This window comes from Eublepharis macularius, chromosome 10, assembly GCF_028583425.1.
Source record: "Eublepharis macularius isolate TG4126 chromosome 10, MPM_Emac_v1.0, whole genome shotgun sequence".
NCBI lineage: Eukaryota > Metazoa > Chordata > Lepidosauria > Squamata > Eublepharidae > Eublepharis > Eublepharis macularius.
In genome coordinates this window covers 37,676,946-37,698,939 of record NC_072799.1, presented here as the reverse complement: position 1 = coordinate 37,698,939, position 21,994 = coordinate 37,676,946, and the positions used below count along the sequence as shown (strand labels likewise).

The window sequence follows — 21,994 nt, the reverse complement described above, 5'->3', positions numbered from 1 at the left end:
AGATTTTTAATGTTCCTCCTTGTTGTCTTTTAACATAATGTTGCACAGGAGTGCGTTCACTGCTTTGGAAACATTTTACATTTCAAGTTACTTGGGCCATTTCCACACTCCTTAAAGGAATGGCCCAATCACCGAATGCTGGCGGCTTTCTTCCTTTCCTCCAAACATCTCCATTTTCAAAAAGTTTGCAGGCTGTTTAGTTTCCTTTTTTTATCGTCTTTTCTGGGAACGCGCTTTCCCACAGTTCCCAAAAATGCACTGAAAAGTTGGAAGCCAAACAGCCTGCAAACATTTTGAAAACAGAGACATATGAAGTGATGGGGGGAAATCACCAGCGTTCGATGAGAAGGCTGTTACTTTAACGATGTGTGGAAATGGCCTACATCCAGAACACAAAGGATGAATCTGTAATGTCCTCTATCAGGACTGATTCACACGTGCATATTAGTCACTTGATGACTGAGCCCAATTTTCAGCTTTCTCAGTGGCTCAAAAGATCTCTTTATCTATGGCACATCTATGGCCCACTCCAACTTTAGCATTTATTGCCACATTGAATGAGTGGGTCCTAAACCTTACTTCCATTTGTCATTCCCTGTGCAGCACTTTCTCGTGGCACTAGTGGTACTTTTTACCTCATTGAAAGGCACTGGCCTTGTGTAAATGGAGGCTCCTTGCACAGGGGAGGACCATTTCAGGCATGCAAAAGAGGGCAGTACAGACAGAAATGAGGCTTAGGACCCCTGCCTAGGAGATGGCTGCAGCTGGATGGAGAGGAGACCCACCTGTGTATGATCAGGTGTGATCTGAATCCTTTGTGCCACCCAACAACAAATTAGTGTTTTATCTCTGGTTAACCCATGGGGATGGATTCCTGTGTCTTGTGTATGATAACATTGCTTGATGCTAAAGTCAAGCACTGAACATGTCTGTACAAACTAGTCTTGTCTTTGACTTTTTCATAATCCATTTTGTGAACAAAGCAAACATTTAATTTGTGGTGAAATATCTAATTCTGTTCATCAAGGCCTTTGATGCTAGTTGATGTTGTGATTACATGGGGACAGTCACCCCTTAAAAATGATACTTTAATTGCATCTACTTATTTTCCTGCTGATTGAATGTGAATTTTGCCAAGCTGTTCCCATAAACATTTTAGTTTGTGTATTACTCAGAATGCTTGCTTTTAAACTCTCCAGACGCTGTTTCAGCCCCAGACAAATATTTATGAGACTCTGGCCAAAGACTGCGTTGCTAATGGCTGCTGTGTGGATCTGTTCCTCTTCCCAAGTCAGTATGTTGATGTAGCCTCCATAGGTCTAGTTACGATGCACACTGGAGGAACATTGTTCAAATACAACAATTTCCAGGTAACTGCCCAAAGATTCCTTTTCTGTGCTACTAGATGCAAGGAATTTGATATACAAATGGACCTCTGTACAGCCTAAACAAGGAATTAGAGGAGACTCCAACTGAAGGGCCCGACACAGATTAAAAGACAAGTTATGACATGTTTTAATGGAAGATTTGTAATTAACTTTCTACTTCCTCTTACAATCTGATCAGATATTACAACAAAACTATACTATGAAAAAGGGACATAAGGAAGAGAGAAGCACAAATCTAAACTAATCCCATAGGATAAATGTCTTTTTCTACTGAAATCTTTTCAGCAAAAACCTTCATCCACATTGCTTTTAAAAAACAAAAGTACTGGTAATGGAAGCAGTGGTGATGATGGTAAGAGCATTGCTTGCAATACAGGGATATGAAAGTTGGTTTGTTTGTTTAAACTGCAAACAGTGTAGGCAGACTGTTACCTGCACTTCCAAAAGAAGTTAACTCTCAGTCTTTCTACATAAGACATCTTACACAGGGACACTGAAGTGAAAGATCTTACTGTTGTTCTCCCATTGTGGAAATACATGCACTGCTAGTGAGACAGAGTACACTTGAATATAAGACCCCATAGAAAATAAGTCACTTGAGCGTCCCCGTGTAAGATGTCTTGTGTAGAGAGAATCTCTGGCGAGGTCTTCAGACTGTGAGCTACCTTTTCTTTGGCTATCTGAGTGTTGCTAGAGGGGGCATCCTCTCTGCCTGAAAGCACCCCAACTTCAACATTTGTCTTGAATGGACCTGAAAATACATTGTTGGGTTTCTTCTTCTTTCTGAACAGCATAGAAGGTTCTGTCTTTTAGTGTCTGATCCAACAGAGCAATTATCTGGCTTTTGTTTTTCTTTGGCAAGTGTTTTGCTTTCCAGTTTAAATTGCTACAAATCAGCATAGATGGGGTCTCTCCCACTAATCTTGTCTGCTCACCTGCTGTGAACATTTTATTTATTTTAGCTGCAGCATCAGAGTAGGGGCAAGTGAGTGTTTGCAACACTTTATGCCTCTGTAAATCAAGCAAAGTTTCAGATACCTAGTTTTAAAATGTTCTTTCACTTGGTCTTCAATGAACAAAATGCTTGCTTTCTAAACATCCCTGGTGAAACCTTTGTTTCTTCTCTGCACCGCTGTGAGCAGTTTTAGCTGGTAATTCCAAGTTTCGTTTAGGAATTATAACGATCAGGGTGAGAGGTTTTGACTTAGCTGTGCTTTTCATTAAGAGAGTTGATCTGCATTGTTCAAATTCTGGGACCTGTTCTGTTGTATTGCTGCCATCCAGTGGTAGGCCACGTTCTACTTGTGTCTTGTCTTTTTTTTAAAGGTACATTCTGATAGTCACCAATTCTTGAATGATCTCAGGAAGGATATAGAGAAAAGGCTGGGATTTGATGCTATCATGAGAGTTCGCACTAGCACAGGTAAACAATGATATTTTAGCTACCTGGGCAAACTACATGGAGATTTCAGTTGCCGTGCTTCCGAGTCAATGAAACAAATCTCTGAGATACTGGGAATCCACCCAGTCTAAGGAAGCAGGATTTGGTCCTATGTAAAACTTGACAAGCAAGGCATGCATTGTTTATAATCACATACTTGTTTTTAAAATTGAGAAATGGCAGGTTTCCAGGATTTAAGTCCCAATGCTTTGGAATTAAGGTCTAAGTATTGGGAACTTTCAAACATGGTGCTGGTTCATCTGGAAAGATATCTTGATTGCTCATGTTCATCTTGGGCAGCTAAAGTAAGAGTGCCTTCCTGAAGGCCAATTCACGCATCGTTTTTAGAGGTGGAAATGCCATCACACCTTGATTTAACTTTTGTCATTTTCACATCTTTCTTATGAATGTGGTCCCAGATAGTGTTATGTGCCGTTCACCATGGGAAGGTGAAGAGTAACAACTTAGCATGCTCATTAGCATAGGGTTGGGTCCTGTTGAAAAAAGCTCAAGAAAGGATTTGACATAGCAGGCCTTTCCCGACTTCCTGTTTCCCCAGAATTCTGAAAATCCTCCATTGATGTTCAGGGGACCCTTGCAAACATAATGGACTGCTGCGCAGTGAGGAGGGAGAGAAGGAAGATGGCAGTTTCATCTGACTCCTCTTCCTTCCTGGTGCTACTATGAGTGCTCTTGACTCTGCAGAAAATTTTTGGACTGTTGAGGGGTTGTCAAGGGGAAGGACAAGATATATATCATTATGAAGTATATATATCAACAGTTGCTACATGAGTGTTCCTGAGTTAACAGGCTAGACCAAAATAATCTCATGATGACTTTTACATATCAAATAACGTGCACATTAGGCCTAAGAATGGGGCAGAGGGGAGATGAGTAACACCACCATCCATAAGTGCAGGCCCCTGGCTGAAATTGTTGTTGCTAAACTGTTGAATGGCTTGACTAGATTACTAATTGTGCAATCTGCTCTAGGTTTCAGGGCAACTGATTTCTTAGGAGCCATTTATATGAACAACACTACTGATGTTGAAATGGCAGCAGTGGATTGTGACAAAGCAGTGACAGTGGAGTTTAAGCATGATGACAAGTTGAATGAAGACAGTGGAGCTTTAATCCAGGTAAGAAACTGTTGACTCCATACCGTGTCTCTTCAGGGCCTTTCCAAATAGACAAGTGAAGCACAATGAGGGCACAATAAGTGCTTCTTCCCTGTTACAAAAAATACTCAATTGCCCAGCATTCAGACAGAAATATTTTGTCATGGAGAACACGTGTGTGTATTATGGGTTGTCAAGTCACTTCCAACTTACGGCAACCCTTTGAATGGAAGACCTACAAAATGCCCTATCATTAACAGCCTTGCTCAGATCTTGCAAACTGGAGGCTGAGGGTTGCTTCTTTTACTGAGTCAAGCCATCTCATTTGGGTCTTCTTCTTTTCCTACAGCCTTCCACTTTCCCTAGTATTATTTTCTTGTGAGAGTGAGTCTTGTCTCCTCGTGATGTGACCAAAATATGATAGTCTCAGTTTTGTCATTTTAGCTTCTAGGGAGAATTCTGGCTTGATTTGATCTAGAGCCCACTTATTTGTTGTTGTTTTTTGGCTGCCCATGGTATCTGTAAAACTTTCCTCCCGTACCACATTTCAAATGAATCAATTTTCTTCCTGTCAGCTTTCTTCACTGTCCAACTTTTGCATCCATGCATAGCATAGTGAGGAGTGGATTATCTTGGTCCCCAGCAACACATCCTTGTCCTTAAGGATCTTTTTCTAGTTCCTTTTCAATTTCTTTCTGATTTCTTGGTTGCAGTCTCCCTTTTGGTTGATGGTTGAACCCAGGAATAGAAAACCTTTAGCAATTTCAATTTCTTCAAATTGTGTAATTCCTCAGTGGTCATTACTTTTGTGTACTTGATGTTCAGCTGTAATCCTGCTTTGGCTCTTTTCCCCTTAGCCTTCATCAGTAGTCATTTCAAGTCTTCGCTGTTTTTTCCCAGTAATGTGTGTCATCTGCATATCTCAAATTGTTAATGTTCCTTCACTTTTTGAGCTTCACTTTGTATGGGAAATTAATACAACAGTCTGATTTTTTTTAAAAAAATGTCATTGATTATCTGCCATTCTCACTGAGGCTCAAGGTGGATTACACAGCATGAGTCAGTACAATCAATATCAAATGCATTTCAATATACATGTAACTTGCAAAAGTTAAGGCAAAAGAAAGAGCAAAAGAGAAGAAAGATTCAAAGGTTTAACAGTACTGGAACAGAGTACATGCAAATTCCATGACTGATATATTAAACAACATAGGAACTACCCAGTAGAATCATACTTATAGCAATAGTAGCAAAGTCTCTGGTCCCTCACTGTTTACAGCAATAGTAGTGAAGACTGTGGTTCCTCCTTATTGCCTTACTGGTTCCCTTTCTCGTTACTGATGCCTCTCTTGAGACCAAGTTCTTTCAATACAGCCCTCCCATCTGAGCAAAAAGCCCTCTTGAACAATTCAGTGTTGTATGGTTTATGGAAGGCCAGGAGGGTGGGAGCTTTCATAACCTCCTCAGGGAGACCATTCCATAAAATGGGGGCCACTACTGAGAATGCCCATGTATGGGCAGCTGTTGATTTTGACCATGTGCAGGGTGGCACCTGCAGAAGGCCCTGTTCAGATGAGCAAAGTTGCTGTAGTGGAATATAGGGAGAGAGGCAGTTCTGTACGTACGATGACCCAAGGCCATGAAGAGCTTTATAGGTGACAGCCCAATGCCTTGAATTGTGCTCTGTAACTTATAGGAAGCCAATGGAATGACTAAAATGGGAGTAATATTCATAGTAATATTAGTAATATTTATGGTTCTTCTAGTTTCCAATAATAGCTGAGCTGCAGTGTTCTGCACCAGCTGGAGTCTCTGGGTTAACGTATTGGGGAGACCGATGTACAGTGCATTCCCGTAGTGAAGTTACTATGGCATGGATCCAGGTGGCCAGATCAGCCATATTGAGGTAGTGGGCCATCTTCCAGACTAGACTGAGTTTGAGCAAAGCATTTTTGCAGCCATCTTAATTCGCTTTTCTAGCAGTAGCACTGGATCCAGTATAACCCCTAGGTCAGACAAACTCCATCAAAAGTGGGGAGTACAATGTCCTTCAAGATGTCTACCTTCCCAATCAGCATCACTTCTGTCTTGTCCGGGTACAGTCTCAATTTGTTTGCTTTCACCCAGTTGACCACAACAGTTAAACAGTGACCTAAGATCGCTACTGCATCCCATGGTGATTTGAATACTTAGATATAGAGCTGGTTGTCATATGCATATTGATGGCATCCAATTTCATAGTTACGAATGAGTTCTCCTAAAGACTTTGCATAGGCGTTGAGTAACATGGGGGATAAGATTGTGCCCTATAGAACTCTGCAAAATAATTCCCATTCTGCAAAAAGTTGGTCCCCAACAGCCACTGTCATGAGCTGGCCTTGGCCTGTCACCTTACCCACCCACCCCTGAGTCCTCTTCAGAGAATGAGGAACTAGAGGAGCCTGCAGAGCCAGCCTTTAGGCTGGAGGAGCCTGCAGTGGAGGCAGCCGTGGCGCTAGAAGAGCGCTCAAGGGAGCAGCCCAGGACTTCAAAGGAAGCCGCCAGGAGTGAGGGCTCGCACAGGACAAAGGGGAAATCGGCACCAGAAAGGACTGAGCCCCCTGAGCGAACCTTGAAATGATGGAACCAGGAAAGGGCAGCAGTTTGGGAGCAGCACAGGAGTGCTCACTTGCAGGCTCAGCACCAGCTGGGACTGAGCTCTGAGAACGAGGTGCTGCAATCAGGGACAGAGGAAACACCTGCACTGTAGCCTTTTAACTGGAGCAGAGGATAAAAGGCAACCAAGCTTGCCACTTGCTGTGACTTGAGCCTTGAAGCTCTTGACCCCACCTTGTACCTTGCTTCCCCTTGGATTGAACTCTCAGCTTATGACCTTGGTTTGACTCCTGACTTTGCACCCATCTGCTTTGTTATCGGTCTGCTTTGCCTGTGTTTGGACTCAGACCGTTGGACTTGCTCTTGGACTGCCTTACTTGTGCGTGAACTCGGACTGCTTGACTAATCGTAAGCTGTTTTGCCTGCCAGCTGTACCAACCCCAGCTTGTATCAGCACCTAGCCTCTTGAGAGCGACAGCCACCCTTTAAGTCTGTTCCATGAGAAACTATTTAAATCAGTCTAAGGCATATCCCTTGATACCTACTTCTGCCTCCAAATGCCTCAGCAGGATGGCATGGTCTCTGTATCAAAGGCAGCAGATAGGTCCAGGAAGATTAACAAAGTAGTGTGGCCTTTGTCTATGTTTACGTGGAGATCATCAACTAATGCCACCAGAGCAGCCTTCATCCCATAGCCTGGCCTGAATCCTGACTGAAATAGTTACTGCAGTTTGGGAGTTTGTCATCTTTGTCATCTTTTTTTTGGAATGTAGATCGAGCATTTCCAGTCTGTAGACCATTGTTTTGTTTTCCACATTTGTTGACATATATTTGTTAAGATTTTGATGAACTTGGTTTCTGAAGCTTGAAATAGTTCTGTTGGAATACCAGCTCCTCCTGGTGATTTATTTCTCCCAATTTCTTGGAGAGCAGCTTTCACTTCTCTAATATTTCTGGTTCTTCGTCAAAAGATAAACATCTTCAAATGAATCTGTCACTCTTCCATCTCTTCTGTATTGTTCTTCAGTGTATCATTTACATCTTTTAAAATTTTTTGTCCTGATCGGATACTGTATTTCCATGTCGATCTTTCAGTATTCCTACTCATGGTTTGAATTTCCCTTTGATTTTTTGGATTTAGTGGAATAGATACCTTGTTCTTTCATTTCTCTTTTATTTCTTTGCACTATATTGTAATAGTTCTCTTTGTCTCTGTAAGCAAATAGCTGAAAAGCTGCATTGATATTATTTCTGTCACTTTTTATTTTTGCTTCTCATCTATCTTTAACAGTTTTGTTTCATCAGTCATCCATCAAGGTGTCTCTTTTGGCTACAAAAATTGTCTTTGCACATTCTTCCTTCATAATGTCTCTGGTTTCAGCCCACAGTTCTTCCAGTTCGTGATCAATTAAATTTAATAATGCCAATCTGTTCTTTACATGGTCTTTAAAATTTTCAGGAATGTTATTTTAGATTATATGTTGGTATTTCTCTTCAGCTTTATTCTAATTTTTGATATTAATAATTCATAGGCCGTATGTGGTCTTGTTGTAGCAGAGAGAATAGAGCTTCTTCATCTTCTGCTTTCAGTTATATAATCTGTTTGGTTCCTGTATTGGCCACGCAGTGATTTCCACGTATACAATTGGCTGTTCAGTTGCCTAAACCGTGTGTTTGCAATTGAACAAGTTGTTAGATTCAGAGAATTCTATGAGCTGCTCTTCTGCCTCATTTCATAATCATAGTCCAAATTTTCTGACTTGGGTTGATTCTGCTTTGTCTCCTATTTTTGCATTCCAGACACCTATGATTATCAATGCATATTGTTTAGGTGTATGATCAGTTTCTTCTTGGGCACTTGTGTAAGAACTTTCAATTTCTTCCTCTTCAGCATCTGTAACTGGGGTATAAACTTGAATGATAGTGATGTTGATAGGCCTTCTGTGAAGCCTGATTGATATTATTCAATCAGACTTTGCATTATACCTCTTAATATGCTACATCTCACCTCACTTTTAGAGCAACATCATTTCTTCTGAGATTGTGGGGGATATACAAATATAGAATATGGATATGTGAACTTCATGGATGCTTACTCTTGGTTCTACTAATCCAGCTGCCCTTTTCCCTTCATAGTAGTACTGTTTTTCTTTCATTATCACATGGCATCTTGGATCAGGTTGTCCTTCCTACTGACTTGGAAATAGGATTGAGCAACTTTTTTCTTTCTGGTGGGAGGAGCTTCCTTCCCATGTCAGTCCTCTCATTTCGTTGAAAAGCAAGGTTTTCTGAAGCAGGGATTTTCATTTTTCCTTCAGTACCTTCATGACTTTGGCTGGTTTAGGTGGTGGGGAGAGGTTGGTAGGGATGCACAACTACTGGTCTGGTCCAGACAAGGAGATGTGCTAATGTATTTGTTCCTTAAGATGGCCTCATACTGCAGGAAGAGAATTGCAAGCGAAATTGTGGCACATTTTTAAAGCAAAATGCATTGTAATAAAGCCTAAGGATTTTTTCCTTCACAGATTCCTCTTTATAAAGGACTCATTTATTAATTTTCTGGCTTTTCTGTTTTAAAAGTTATAGCTACTTCTGGTTTTTTAATTTTTTTTAAAATTCACATGAGATGAAGACTACTTGTTTGGTTATGACCACTTCCTGTTTTTTTAATGCAAGTTATTAGCCAAGTTCCACAGTGACCTAAACCTTTAATTTAGTACCATTAATCATCCACCTGGAAATCTAGCCCATGAGTCAACCACAAATCCTTGTGTATATGCAGTTAAATAAAACATAATTAACTCTAACACAAATTAAGTCATTCTTTAGGAAAATACTTTCTCTTCATCTCCTAAACTCTGGCATAGGAGAATGAAGGATATCTTTCCTGTCATCAGGATGAAAGTCAGAATTATAAAGCAGTGCAGGGACTGCCTGTAGGTGGTATAAACTATCATTTTCAGAAGGGCTACAAACAATTATAATTAGACAAGACCAGAAGTTCCAAGTTCCTGAACTCTCAGAGCCCTGTTACTTCAGAGTGAAGATAAGGTGGCACAGGAAGGTGTTAGAATGTATGAGTAAAGAAGGGAAAGTCATCTAAGGGAAGCCTATGTTGGGCAGAGAGATTGTAGAAGCTCTACAGCTGTGGAAGAAACAGCCTGGTGTGAGATTAGAGCTAGGCAAGTATACCAAGTGACATTTCTTGAATAGGGTGAGGACAAAAGATCTTGTGAGTAGAAAAAGAATGGTGTAGTGGTTAAGAGCGGCGGGACTCTAATCTGGAGAACTTGGTTTGATTTGCCACTCCTCCACTTGAAGCCAGCTGGGTGACCTTGGGTCAGTCGCAGCTGTCTAGAGCTCTCTCAGCCCCACCCACCTCACAAGGTGATTGTTGTGGGAATAATAATAACATACTTTGTAAACCGTTCTGAATGGGTGTTAAGTTGTCCTGAAGGGTGACATATAAATCAGTTGTTGTTATTTTATAAAGGCTGAGAACACCGTATAAGCCAGAAGACAAGAAAATGTTGTCTGATGACATCCCCAGTCATAGAATAGGCCCATTAGCAGGACACCTGCTCTGCATATGTGAGACTCAAAACAGACGTGACGAAATACCTAGATTCAACTCATGTTCTCTTACCTAAAGGTTTGTCGGGAAGTGTAGGCGTCCTTGCAGCTTAAGTTTAGCATTTACAGAGCAGCAGGGAGGGAAGTGCGGGTGTCCTTGCAGCTTAAAGTTTAGCATTTACAGAGCAGCAGAGAGGGAAGTGTGGGTGTCCTTGCAGCTTAAAGTCTCCCGGTGCAGCCAGGCGTCACTCTGCAGGGCCAGGCCGGGTGAGGGGAAGGGAAAATGCCGTGATGCACCTTGAGAGTGGGAGGAAAGGCGCCCCACGCCTGCACTTCCCTCCCTGATGCTCTGTAAATGCTAAACTTTAAGCTGCAAGGACACCTGCACTGTAAATGCTAAACTTTAAGCTGCAAGGATGCCTACACTTCCCAACAAAACTTTAGGTAAGAGAACATGAGTTGAACCTAGGTATTTCGTCGCGTCTGTTTCGGCTCAAAGATCCAAAGTTCACTAGCTGCCTGTTCATTTTCAAGCTCAAAATGTTGTTTTTGATCTTTAAAGCCCTAAACAGTCCTGACCTAAGATACCTTAAGAGCCACCTGATACTATATGAGCCACTCGAAGCTTTATGATCATCTCATGCCTGGCTTTCTGTCTGCCCACCTTCAGAAGTGAGGTGGGTAGCCATAAATGGCCTTGTTCTGATGCCTTGCTTAAGGAATGCTCTCCTCCTGAGTCTCCACTTGGTACTGTATTTGTTAACCGGGTACCAGCCCAAAACTTTAAAAAAAAAATCTTTCAAGCATTTCAATCTCTGGTGATGCTTTTTTTAAAAAAAAAACACCTCTTTTTCTGTCATCGTCCCATCCCCACTGCCTTTGGACTTTGACTTGGTCTCCTTGATGTAAGTTCTGTTGCTTTGTTCCAGTCAACCTCTCTCCCCATGAATGAGTGTGGATTGGGGGAATCCTCTGCATATTCCTCAAAATAATTGAGGTTCCTTACCATGTTTCAGCCCAGAAGTAATTTCATATATTTTTTTAAATTGTGTAACTTTGAGAATATTGCAAGCTGATGTAAACTTAAATATTAAATAAATGCAGGGTTTCTGCCCAAATTTTCTTTGTCTTTTTATCCCAGTGTGCTGTCCTTTATACTTCAATGAGTGGCCAAAGACAACTGCGCATTCATAATTTGGGCCTGAATTGCAGCTCCCAGTTAGTTGATGTCTACAAGAGCTGTGAAACAGATGCGCTGATCAACTTCTTTGTTAAATCAGGTACATGTGTGACCTACAGCTGTATTTTCTTGCTGGAGATCAGAATTGCATAGTCTAGTTTCTCTTATAGGAGACAAGTCTTATAAATCAGGAATGGTTTGACAGAGCCATGTAAGAAGTTGATCTAGAAGGAGGAGTGTCTTTTTTTACATGCGTCTATTGACCGTGTTATCTAAGTTCTAGGGCAAGTCGTTGTCTTAATTCCCAGTTTGTAACAAAGAAATAACAATAACTGACTTCATGTTGTAAGAATTGTAAGAGTAGGACAAATAAACATTGTGGGTACTGGAAACACTGCACAAATAAATACTTAGTTGTTTTTACACTTCGATGACATATTTTAAACCAAGACTGTTACTGTTTCTAAACATTCAAAAGAATTGGGTTGGATTCCAAAACCTGTGAGTGAAATGCTGTTTGCACAGTGGATCCTATCCACTTCCCATTGCAACCTCTGAGCCATGGTGCTTGAGTTAGTCCCTCTCTCACAGCCTGACCTACTTCACAATGTTGAATGAATGGCTGAATTACCACTCCTTGGGTTCTTTGAAGGAAAGGTGGGACAAAAAAGTTTAGTACATGTTTCTCAATGAAATACATGTTAATTTAACAATTAAAGTTTACTTAATTTGGTAAATACAATGACATAGATACAGAAATGTTTCCCCCCACCCCTGAATCTTCTGAGAAAAGGGGCATCTCTTGGAACTTTTTGTCACATTTGTATCATGATAGCTTACAAAGCCATTCTCAGCCAACCTTTGAAGACTGTCCGCGAGATCCTGGTAAATCAGACGGCTCGTATGTTGGCGTGTTACAGAAAGAACTGTGCCAGCCCATCAGCAGTGAGCCAGGTATTTATATCTTTCCAGTTGTGATTTTTTAAAAATTCTTTCATCAATTACTCTTTCTGCTATTCTTTTTTGCTTTTTGTTCTGATCTGATCTTATGAAGAAATAATCTGCATCTTTACCATTTTGAAGGGTAGAACCCTCACGCAGTCCCCTATTAATGGGACTGCAAATTAAGCGTAACATAGACAGGAATTTTAAAATACCACTTTGCTAAGCCTAATTAATCAGGAAGAGAAACATCGGGCATTCTTAACTAGTTAGATCATATATTTAAAACTTTGGGAGGTAAACACCACCTGCTAAGAGTCTTGGCATGAGATGCACCCTAATTTAAACTTTAAACAATAAATTCTTTCATTTATGTAGCCTTCATAAGTCCAAAAACTTTCTAGCTTTAACTAGCACTTTTTGCGGCCAACGTTGGCGTAATCAGATTTTAATGTTTGTCCTGTGTGTATTGATTGTATCTGTAATAAACTGCAAGATGACACAACCAAGAGTCTTGTGGCCCCTTAGACTACCTGAAAAATTAATTTAACACGTCATACATCAGATGTAGTGTGCTGTGTGCTTTGGGTTACCAAAGTTTATAAATGAATTAATCTTAAAGTGCCACTAACACGGTAATGTGTTAGTATTAGATTCTGCAGCACAAGCCACACAGACCACCTGCTTGGTTAATTCTCATCTTGGCATAGATAGTATAACATCATATAATAACAACAACAACATTTGATTTATATACCGCCGTTCAGGACAACTTAACACCCACTCAGAGTGGTTTACAAAGTATGTTGTTATTATCCCCACAACAACAAACACCCTATGAAGTGGGTGGGGCTGAGAGCGCTCTGGAAGAGCTGTGACTGACTCAAGGTCACCCAGCTGGCTTCAAGTGGAGGAGTGGGGAATCAAACCCGGTTCTCCAGATTAGAGAACCACTACACCAAAGTGGCTTTCTGTATCCGTTCCAGAAAGATACAAAATAGAACTAAGTAATTTGTTGCCCGAACTGAGATCTTGCAACCCTTTCTTTCTCTTCAAGGAGGACATTTAACATTTTGGCCAGGTGCTGACAGTGAAAGTGATGCAAACATGAAGTGATAAATCCTGCCAGCCAGTAATGCCTCTAGAAGTCTTTTCATAGCACTAAAAAGCACGCTTGAGTCTCGGGCATTGTGTGATTGTTGTTATCCTGCAGTATACAATGCAGATGATTTAAGAACAGACTTGTCAGGTGTGAAAACATTCTTTGAAATAGAATCTGTGTTGTATTAACCAACACAATGGAAGAAAGCTTTTCTTGATTAGATCCCAAAGAAAACATTGTCAGGGGCCCTCTGGCTTTATGTTCCTGTGTGTCTTTCAGCTTATCCTTCCTGACTCAATGAAGGTGCTCCCAGTGTACATGAACTCTCTCTTGAAAAGCTGCGTGCTGGCAGGCAAGCCAGAGATTTCCACAGATGAAAGAGCTTTCCACAGGCAGCTGGTCATGGCAATGGATGTTGCTGGCACCCAGCTTCTGTTCTACCCACAGCTTCTGCCCATAGTAAGTGCACTGCATTATTTCAGGATGAGAGTGAGCTTGTGTGATACCTTTTCAGACAGGAAACATGGTTTTATATTCTTACCTTGGCAAAGTCTGTTTCTGTGCCTACCCCATATCTGTAGTGCCCAGTAACTTTCAAGTCCCAGCTATTCCCACTTCCATTGAGCCAACCCATAGTATTGTGGTATTGCAGTATCCTGTGTCAGCCTTTGGCCTTGAGGCTGCAGTGCTGTAAGTGATTTGAGACACCACACAGCTGCTTTTTTAAAAAAAACATACTAAGTTCATAGGTCAGAAAGTAACAGTGACTTAGATCCTGCTTAAATCTCTGTGGGAGGGAGGGTGATTTTCGCTGGTTCCTCCTCCCATGGGAAACCTCCAGTTGCCCACAAGCTATTTCTGGGGTCTCCCATCCCCAAGGAGCAGCATTTCAAGGAGGCATTTTGGGCTACCGTGGAAAGGGTTGAATTGGCAAAAATCCTCCCTTCACCTCCACACCAATCTAGGTGGGACCCAACCCCAAACTGCATGCAGTTTCTAACTGGTCTGCAGGGCTGAAGGCGAAGCTACTTGGTCAGAGACGACCAGGGCCAGTATCAGCATATCCTGAGGTGGGACAGCTGCCACTGACCACGTGCCTCCCCTGCTTCCCCCTCCCCCACCTGCTTGTTTGCAAGCATTCTGCCGTCCACGCTCCTGTGTAGCAGAGCCATGGTGAGCCCATTTGCCTATATTGGTTTAAGTTTCTAAGTTCTTACAGACCCAGTTTGGCCTGACACCCTAGGAGTGGAATGTGCAGCTCAGTAATTAATTGCACCTGGAGCTGGTATCCTTGTGAGACAAGGGAGTTTGGGCTCTGCACGTACGCCTTCTCAGCCTAGCAACGCTGATTACAAGGTGCCTCCGATTGGCTGGCAATCTTAGAAAAGGGTGGCTCCTTGCTGTTCAAGAAGGCGCGTAACTACGCCACACATGCTCACCGAGATTTTTCATGAACTATTCCATGCTATGTTAGCATGACTTTGCTCCAGGTCAGGCCTGAGATGACTACCTGCCTGGCATGGGTTATAGATTGTAAGTATGAGCCTCAAGCCTCTTCAGAAATGCAAGTTAGCAAGTTTATGTTCTTAGTCAGTCAGCTGTAGTAAAGAGTAGTCTAGCTGCTTGTTGTTTTAATGCCTCTTGTTTGTGCCTTAAAGGGAGTGGTTCCTGCCATTTGCATACACTCCTCTGAGTTAATAAAACATCTGTTTGTATAAGTCTAGTGTCCTTGAGTAGCTGACCAACTGTGTGCAGAATCCCCCAGGTGAAAGAACCCGGAGACTGGTGAGTCTCAAACAAATGGGGTAAGCCATCCTCCCAGGAGACCTGCTAGGGGTTTGAGTGGCTGTAATCAGCGCTTGAAATGGCAGGCAGGAGGTTGGTGACCCCCCCGGACAGGTCCCAGCCATATGCATTGCTAAGCATTGCCAGGGGTGGTGCAGGGATCTGTGAGCGCTTGTGGTGGTGGGGAAGGATGTACAGTCATGTGGGTCAGCAGGTGAAAAAGGAGGCATGGGGGGGGGGTCCTAGCAGTAGGCAGAGGAAAAATCTGGAATCAGCCCTAACAATGATTCAGGAAAATTAGGCATGAGGTTTGGGTACTCAGTCCAGTCTGTCACATTTCTAGCACTATATTCTTCCTATTATTTTCAATGACAATGTGGTAAAGAAGACTGAACAGCCTCATCTTTGCCTCCCCGCCCCAGCACTCTATGGACATCAAGGCAGACGTATTTCCCACGGCTGTTCGTTGCTCAGAAGACCGTCTGTCTGAAGGAGGATTATTCTTGCTGGCCAATGGGATACACATGTTCTTGTGGCTGGGAGTCAGTGCCCCACCGGAGCTCATCCAGGGAATATTTAATGTACCTTCTTTTGCACACGTCAGCACAGAGGCTGTAAGTATACAACGGCTGTGGTTTTATGAGGGATAGAGATGTTGAACACTTGCCTCAAAATTTATTCTCAAGGCTTACAACAAGGAAATACTCATCTGATTTGAACAGTGCGTTTTAAAAACATTTTTTTGTGTAAAATCAGCTTTCAAGGTGTGGATAATTTGGACTTACAGAACAGCAGAGGGAGAGGACAGGAGTCTTTTCTGGAAAGGGATACAGTTCAGTTTCTTAAAGTATTTCCTTACCTTCTCATTCCCCTTGATCCAGATGGGAACTAATGTACTGTCCTGAAATCCTGATTCCCATCACTTCTTTTGCAGGTAAACAATTGGAGGAGAGGTTGGATTGGTGTAGACAGAGCATATCTGAAGATGGGTAGTCTCTAAAGGCCCCTTCTGCTCGTCAAACTGAGTGATTTTTTTTTCTTTATAGTTCAAAGGATCTTTGGAAGACAACCAATGGAGGAGGAAATTACTACTATGGAGCCCTGCCAGCAGACAGCAGAATTCAGGCATGAGTTCTCAGGTGGCTGGGACTAGGCATTTGGCAGGTTGCCACTTGCTTACCTTTAGTTTGTCAAATTCCCAACCCCAGATGGCTGAGAGTTCATGCCTTTGTTCCGTTCCCTAGTGGCAGGGTTCCAGGATAATAATTCGTCCTTCCTCAAGGATCCTTTAACTGCAAGTGGACTTTTACTTTTGCAGTTTATAGGATGAGAGAAACCATTGACCAGTTCATCTCTGGCATCTCCAGTTAAAAAGAACCTAGTAGGAAGCTTGTAAAATATCTTCTACCTGAGAGCCACTGCCAGTTAAGAGTAGACAATGGAGGCCTTGATAGATCAATAGTTGACACAATGTGAGGGGACTCCAACAGCACATGCCTACAGGTGTTTCTCCTCCAGTCCACTCCTCTTTCCTCCCCCTACTTAATCCTTTAAACTTTGACGGAAATTTCCCCTACATGGCTGGTGGAAGAGGCTAGTCTGTCTCTAAGCCTAATTCCAATGTCTTTCGCAAATGATAAAGTATGAGCATGAAAACTCTTGGATATACATCCAAATATACCTTCCACTGACAGCAGTGCAGGGTAGAGAAGAACGTTCAATGTATGCCTTTCCATCCAGGGGGGATGACAGCCAGTGTAGTGAAGTGGTTGGTCTACAATTTGGGAGACTCAAATTTGAACTCCCACTCTGTCATGGAAGCTTGCTGGGTGATCTGGGACCAGTGACATGCACTCAGCCTAACCTACCTCACAAGGTTGCTGTGAGGATAAAATGAAGGAGAAGAGAATGTTGTAAACCACTTTGGGTCCCCACTGGGGAGAGGAAGGAATGAAATAATTTAAAAAAAAATACATTGGGCCAGTGCTGCTTGAATGAAAGCCATATCAGATGCCATGGTCTTCATCCAAATTAGACATAGGCACGAATAGAAATACAAATCAAATTTTGTGACGAATCGGGTCAATTCGTGTTTCGCGAAACACGTTTTGTGGGGCTGCGGTTTTCATGAAATTCATGACTTTTTGGCCTGATTTGTTTGATTTATGAATGATTTGTGATACCAGACAGGCTGGCACTGATCCATTGATTCCCTAGGCAACATAGGCCCGGAATGTCTGCATTGTTTTGTTGCCATTGGAAACCCCAATCTTAGCTTACATAACCTTGATAGGCAGCTCTCCTTGCCAACTGGAGAACTTCCATTCTGCCCTATACAGCAAGGAGCGGGGGTAATCCCCTAGGCAACTGAGGAGATGGGCCTTCTGTAGCCATGGGAACACCAATCGCATCCTTCCAAACCCAAGGGTACCTCAGACGAGCAGGCTGAGTGGCTCCTGTTAAAAGTTGTTTGTCAGCCTTTTCCAGTAGATTGGCAGGAGCTGGGAGAAAGGGGGCTTCGTAAAAGACACATCTAGCACTCTTGGAGGGAGATAAACTGACCCCTTTTGAATCTATTTACACAACAATAGGACTAGCTGTATACTTCTTGAGATAGGTTTGCTCCTGCCCTGCTTTTTTATTTGGAACAGTACCATTTACTGATTTTTAAAGTGATTTACTTAAGCCATGGAAAGCCCGATGCTGCTGTGATTCTCATCCTTACTAACATTGAAGCATGCCTGGAAAAACAGCACAGAATCACGTACATGAATTTCATATTTTTATTCAGACAATACTTCCTGAAGTGGACAACCCCTGTTCTTCAAAGTTGAGGTCAATGATCGATCTTCTCCAGAGCAAATCACCTTATTCCATGAAGGTAAAATATTATGATTTTAATGCAAGTCTATTATTCTAAATACTTATTTCTTGTTGCTTTTGCACAAGGGCACCACTTGCCATAGTGAAATTGAACTTCTTGCAACAAATATGGGATGGCTCCCATGGAACATTTCCACTAATGCAAGGGCACTTGTGCAAGTGGAAACACAATAAGCTATCCGAAGTAGCTACTGCACAAGGTCAGCTTAACTGTATCCTGTCTTTTGTTTCTACTTGTGCTGGATATACTTCAGAAATTCCCTTTATCTCCTGTGATCAACACTGCTGCCCAAATTAGACTGTAAATGAATACAACAAATAGCCTTTTGCACACAGCAACACTGATTGGAAATGAAAGCTTAGTACTTGATCATACTACAGCTCTTGCACAATGTCTTTCATAAATGGAACTATATAGTAAAACTTCTCTTTTGCTATCTCATGGTGGGATCCAATCCAATCAGTACACTTCAGAAATTCAATTTACAGCAAAATCTCAATTTTTCTTTCCAGATTTTGATAGTGAAACAAAGAGAACAGCCAGAGATGGTTTTCAAACAATTTTTGGTTGAAGACAAGAGTGTTTACGGAGGACCTTCTTATGTGGATTTCCTGTGTTGTGTTCACAAGGAGATCTGTCAACTTCTTAACTAGTGGGATCATGAAAATTAGTATTTTGTATTTGTTGAAAGGGACTGTTCTCAAGTGATCAACCACCAAAAGGTGCTTCTTTATTTGTACAGTTTCTAATTTCATAAACTATTACCTTTTTTCATATTGTACCCCCACCTACATTTATGTAGAATAAGCAAGTCTGTGCTCAGGTATCACTTCTATGGGGAAGCATTTACTGTTCTTTAAAAAGAAGCCAGCTGCTTTTTATGGCAAGATTAAGGACTATGTCAAAGCTCAAAGCATGTGGTTCTCATTTCAAAGATTTTTAATAAATTGCGAGGCTTTACATTTTTGGTTGTTTTTATTCATGACAACTGATGATTTTGATGTATTCAGCATTTCTTATATTGAAAAATACATTTAAATCATTTTTATTCCTTATGCTTCATGCTACTGTGCTTTTGATATTTTAATGACAATGTGGTTGCAATCATCTGTGCCTTTCCCTCTGAATAGAGAGTTATAAGGCTTCTGTCAGCTAAACCTAATTATAGTGTGTCTAATCATTACAGTGGTACTGGATGACTGAGGTAGGCTGTAAGGCGCCAAGGAAAGATTCAGACAGGGTGCCTGTACTCCCATGAACAATCACACTTCCTCATATATAGTACAGATCGGGAGTCTCCACTGTGGTGCTTATGGGTACCATAATGTTGGCTGACACCTTTCCTAGTACCCACCAAGCCTTCTGATTAGCTATTGACTTGGTAGGCTGTACAGATTTTTTAAAAAATGCTTTAGCAGCAGTTGCCACCACAGCACAACAATCTTCACTGTGTTACTGAAGATAAACTGCTGCAACCATTTTGTGGCTTTGCCTACCACTTTGTGTCAGAATTTGTAAGGTAACTGCAGGCTCAAAAAGGCTGGAGAGCCCTGGCATAGATGTATTTTGTTTTGCACATCAGAGGAGGGATGACAAACAGTTTGCCTTGCTGCGCTGTGCTTTTTGAGTACTTGGATTGGTGTATACTGTCTCACATCTACAAGGGGAAGGAAACACTTATACGGCTGATACCTGCCTATCAAGCAGCATCCGTTTCTAATTCTCTTTAGGTTTATATACACTCCACTTTTCTTGTATCAACTGAAGTTCCTAAGGGATGAAAACAGACAAATACAGGTTTTCATTTCCAATCCACTAGGTGGCGTCACTCACCAAATTGATGCAATTGACCTAGGACTTCCCCATCCTACAGCACCTTAAAACAGTTTCAGTTCTGAGTTATCGCTTCAGCTAAGGTATAACATTAAGGTACAGAATTGTTTCCTATTAAGGAGATGTGCATTTATTTAAGATAAAATAAAATCTTTCCAGGTTTACAGGATCTGTCAAGTGAAACCCATTATCTTCTAAAGTAAACTTGCCAAATCACAGTATCACTATGGGATTATGCTTTCCTGATACTACTATAGTCCAAAACTGCTTATATAGTGAACTAAACTAGTCTTCAGCTGACAGCGCTTAAACTGTTCATCTCAAAATGACTTGTGGGCATCTCCATCCCCCTTAAATGGTATAATATAGTAAGTTTTTTGAATGTCAACACAAAGTTACGTACTTGAAAACAATAGGAAAACTATTCCTACAGTTTTCAACCCAGTGGTGTAGTATATTCACTAAAATACCTTTCAAACTATTCACACATCACACACTACAAATTACACCGATGGCGCATTAAAAGGTAACAGTATGGATTCCACCTAAAATTTCCATGGACATGGTTTCTGTCCATGAACCCAGATTTTCTCTTTCCCCTTACAGCTCAAAATGTTTGCCTGCACCTCCCAGTGCTGCTCCTGGAGAAATCCCAGGTGTTTCACAGACTGGGACAAGTACATTCATCGGGATTTTTGCCTCTCTTTCTTCATAAGCAAAACGCTGTCTTCCCAAAAGGATTTGATTTAGTTTCATTTTGTATTACAACTTCAATGAGCTGTACAGATGCTGCAAGGGGTTTGTGATAATCTAGGGGACTTTTTTTTAGCCTTTTAGTTTGAACAGCAGATCCTAATAACAAATCACAATCTGATTTTTAAAAGGAGGGAGACTCAAAAGCAGTTTGCCACATGCCATGAGGGAGAACAGAAGACAGCTGCAGTCTGAAGACAGACAAGCCTAAAGCCACTCTAGCTTCATTAAATAGTTTCATGGAGTGTGTTTATTAGTCACCAGTTCCCCACTATCCCCTTTAGAACACACACATGAAAACGCTGAATGCATTGCTGGCAAGTAGTTGCCAAGGATAACAAAACTGATGACCGAACCGGACTCTGGGTTTTCTCTCTTTTCTTTTAAAGTTACCAATCATGGATAGCAAACTTTACATACTGTTATTCTTAATACGGTATACATCAGGGCATAAGGTTAATAAAGGAAAACAAACTACGTTTAATAAACAGCTCAATCATTATCATCACTCCGTCTAAGTTAAGCCCATCAGAGGAATATACAGTTGTTAATGAAACACCATTAATAAGCATGTATGGATTCCTTACCAGTGCTCTTCTCAAAGAACCATCACATTTCCAACTTAAATTACCTTTTCAACATCTAGTGTATTGGTAAGATACAGATTATAAAGATAGCAGGAACAAACTTGAAACCAAGAAGTTTTCAATTACGCTCTGAGCTACACTTGATCTTAGCCAAAAGACTGGGAAGCGATCAAGCTTGGCAATTACACTCTATGAACTTGGAGAAGAGGAATTGCGGCAAAGGTGCCTCCCCCACAGAGACCACCATATTTGCATACCCCCAACGCCCCACTGACGACAACCAGATAAAGTAATCCAGTTTACTATCAAAGGTAGGTCCCTGATTGACTGAAGTTTGCAAGTTAATAAGCTAAGGCTACAGAGCCTTCAACTTCATAGAGCCTATTCCAGCAATGCAATCTCAAACCTAGGGAACCTTCTTAGTTGGTTTCCATTTGGATTTTTCTTCCCTCCTGCACCAGATTTCACATCAATGTACTCTTCAGAATAAGGCAACATATCATTTTCCTATCCCCCTTTATTTTCTCCTTAAATTCCCCATTCAGGCACAACGAAGGGCAGTATTATGTTACTACATTGTAACATTGTTTTATATATTTGCTGTAATAAAGATTATGTATTTATTATTTCTGCATAGTTTTCCATTCTTAGTTCGAGTGCTGTATGTAGTCAGGATCTGGATATACACCAGACTACTGAGCCCAAAAGAATTACCCCAGCAATACAATCGGATCCTACACCTGTGAAATACACTTTGCCTATTACAGACCTGACAAATGTACCAATTTGGGTAATGAGATAGGGGAGGGAGCA

At 41.5% G+C, this 21,994-nt stretch overlaps 1 protein-coding gene across 3 annotated transcripts in view; it reads left to right on the top strand.

The window, feature by feature from the left end:
• SEC24D (SEC24 homolog D, COPII coat complex component) overlaps positions 1 to 18,968 on the top strand; it is a 67,669-nt gene extending 48,701 nt beyond the window's left edge. For all 3 annotated transcript variants that reach the window (XM_054990446.1, XM_054990445.1, XM_054990447.1), the window contains 9 exons: positions 1,200 to 1,370; positions 2,715 to 2,811; positions 3,823 to 3,968; positions 11,257 to 11,395; positions 12,131 to 12,249; positions 13,619 to 13,798; positions 15,547 to 15,738; positions 17,916 to 18,005; positions 18,521 to 18,968. In XM_054990446.1, the coding sequence (XP_054846421.1) occupies positions 1,200 to 1,370; positions 2,715 to 2,811; positions 3,823 to 3,968; positions 11,257 to 11,395; positions 12,131 to 12,249; positions 13,619 to 13,798; positions 15,547 to 15,738; positions 17,916 to 18,005; positions 18,521 to 18,661 (1,275 nt within the window). In that variant the 3' untranslated portion in view covers positions 18,662 to 18,968. The remainder of the gene's footprint in view (positions 1 to 1,199; positions 1,371 to 2,714; positions 2,812 to 3,822; positions 3,969 to 11,256; positions 11,396 to 12,130; positions 12,250 to 13,618; positions 13,799 to 15,546; positions 15,739 to 17,915; positions 18,006 to 18,520) is intronic.
• Positions 18,969 to 21,994: the final 3,026 nt, after the last annotated feature.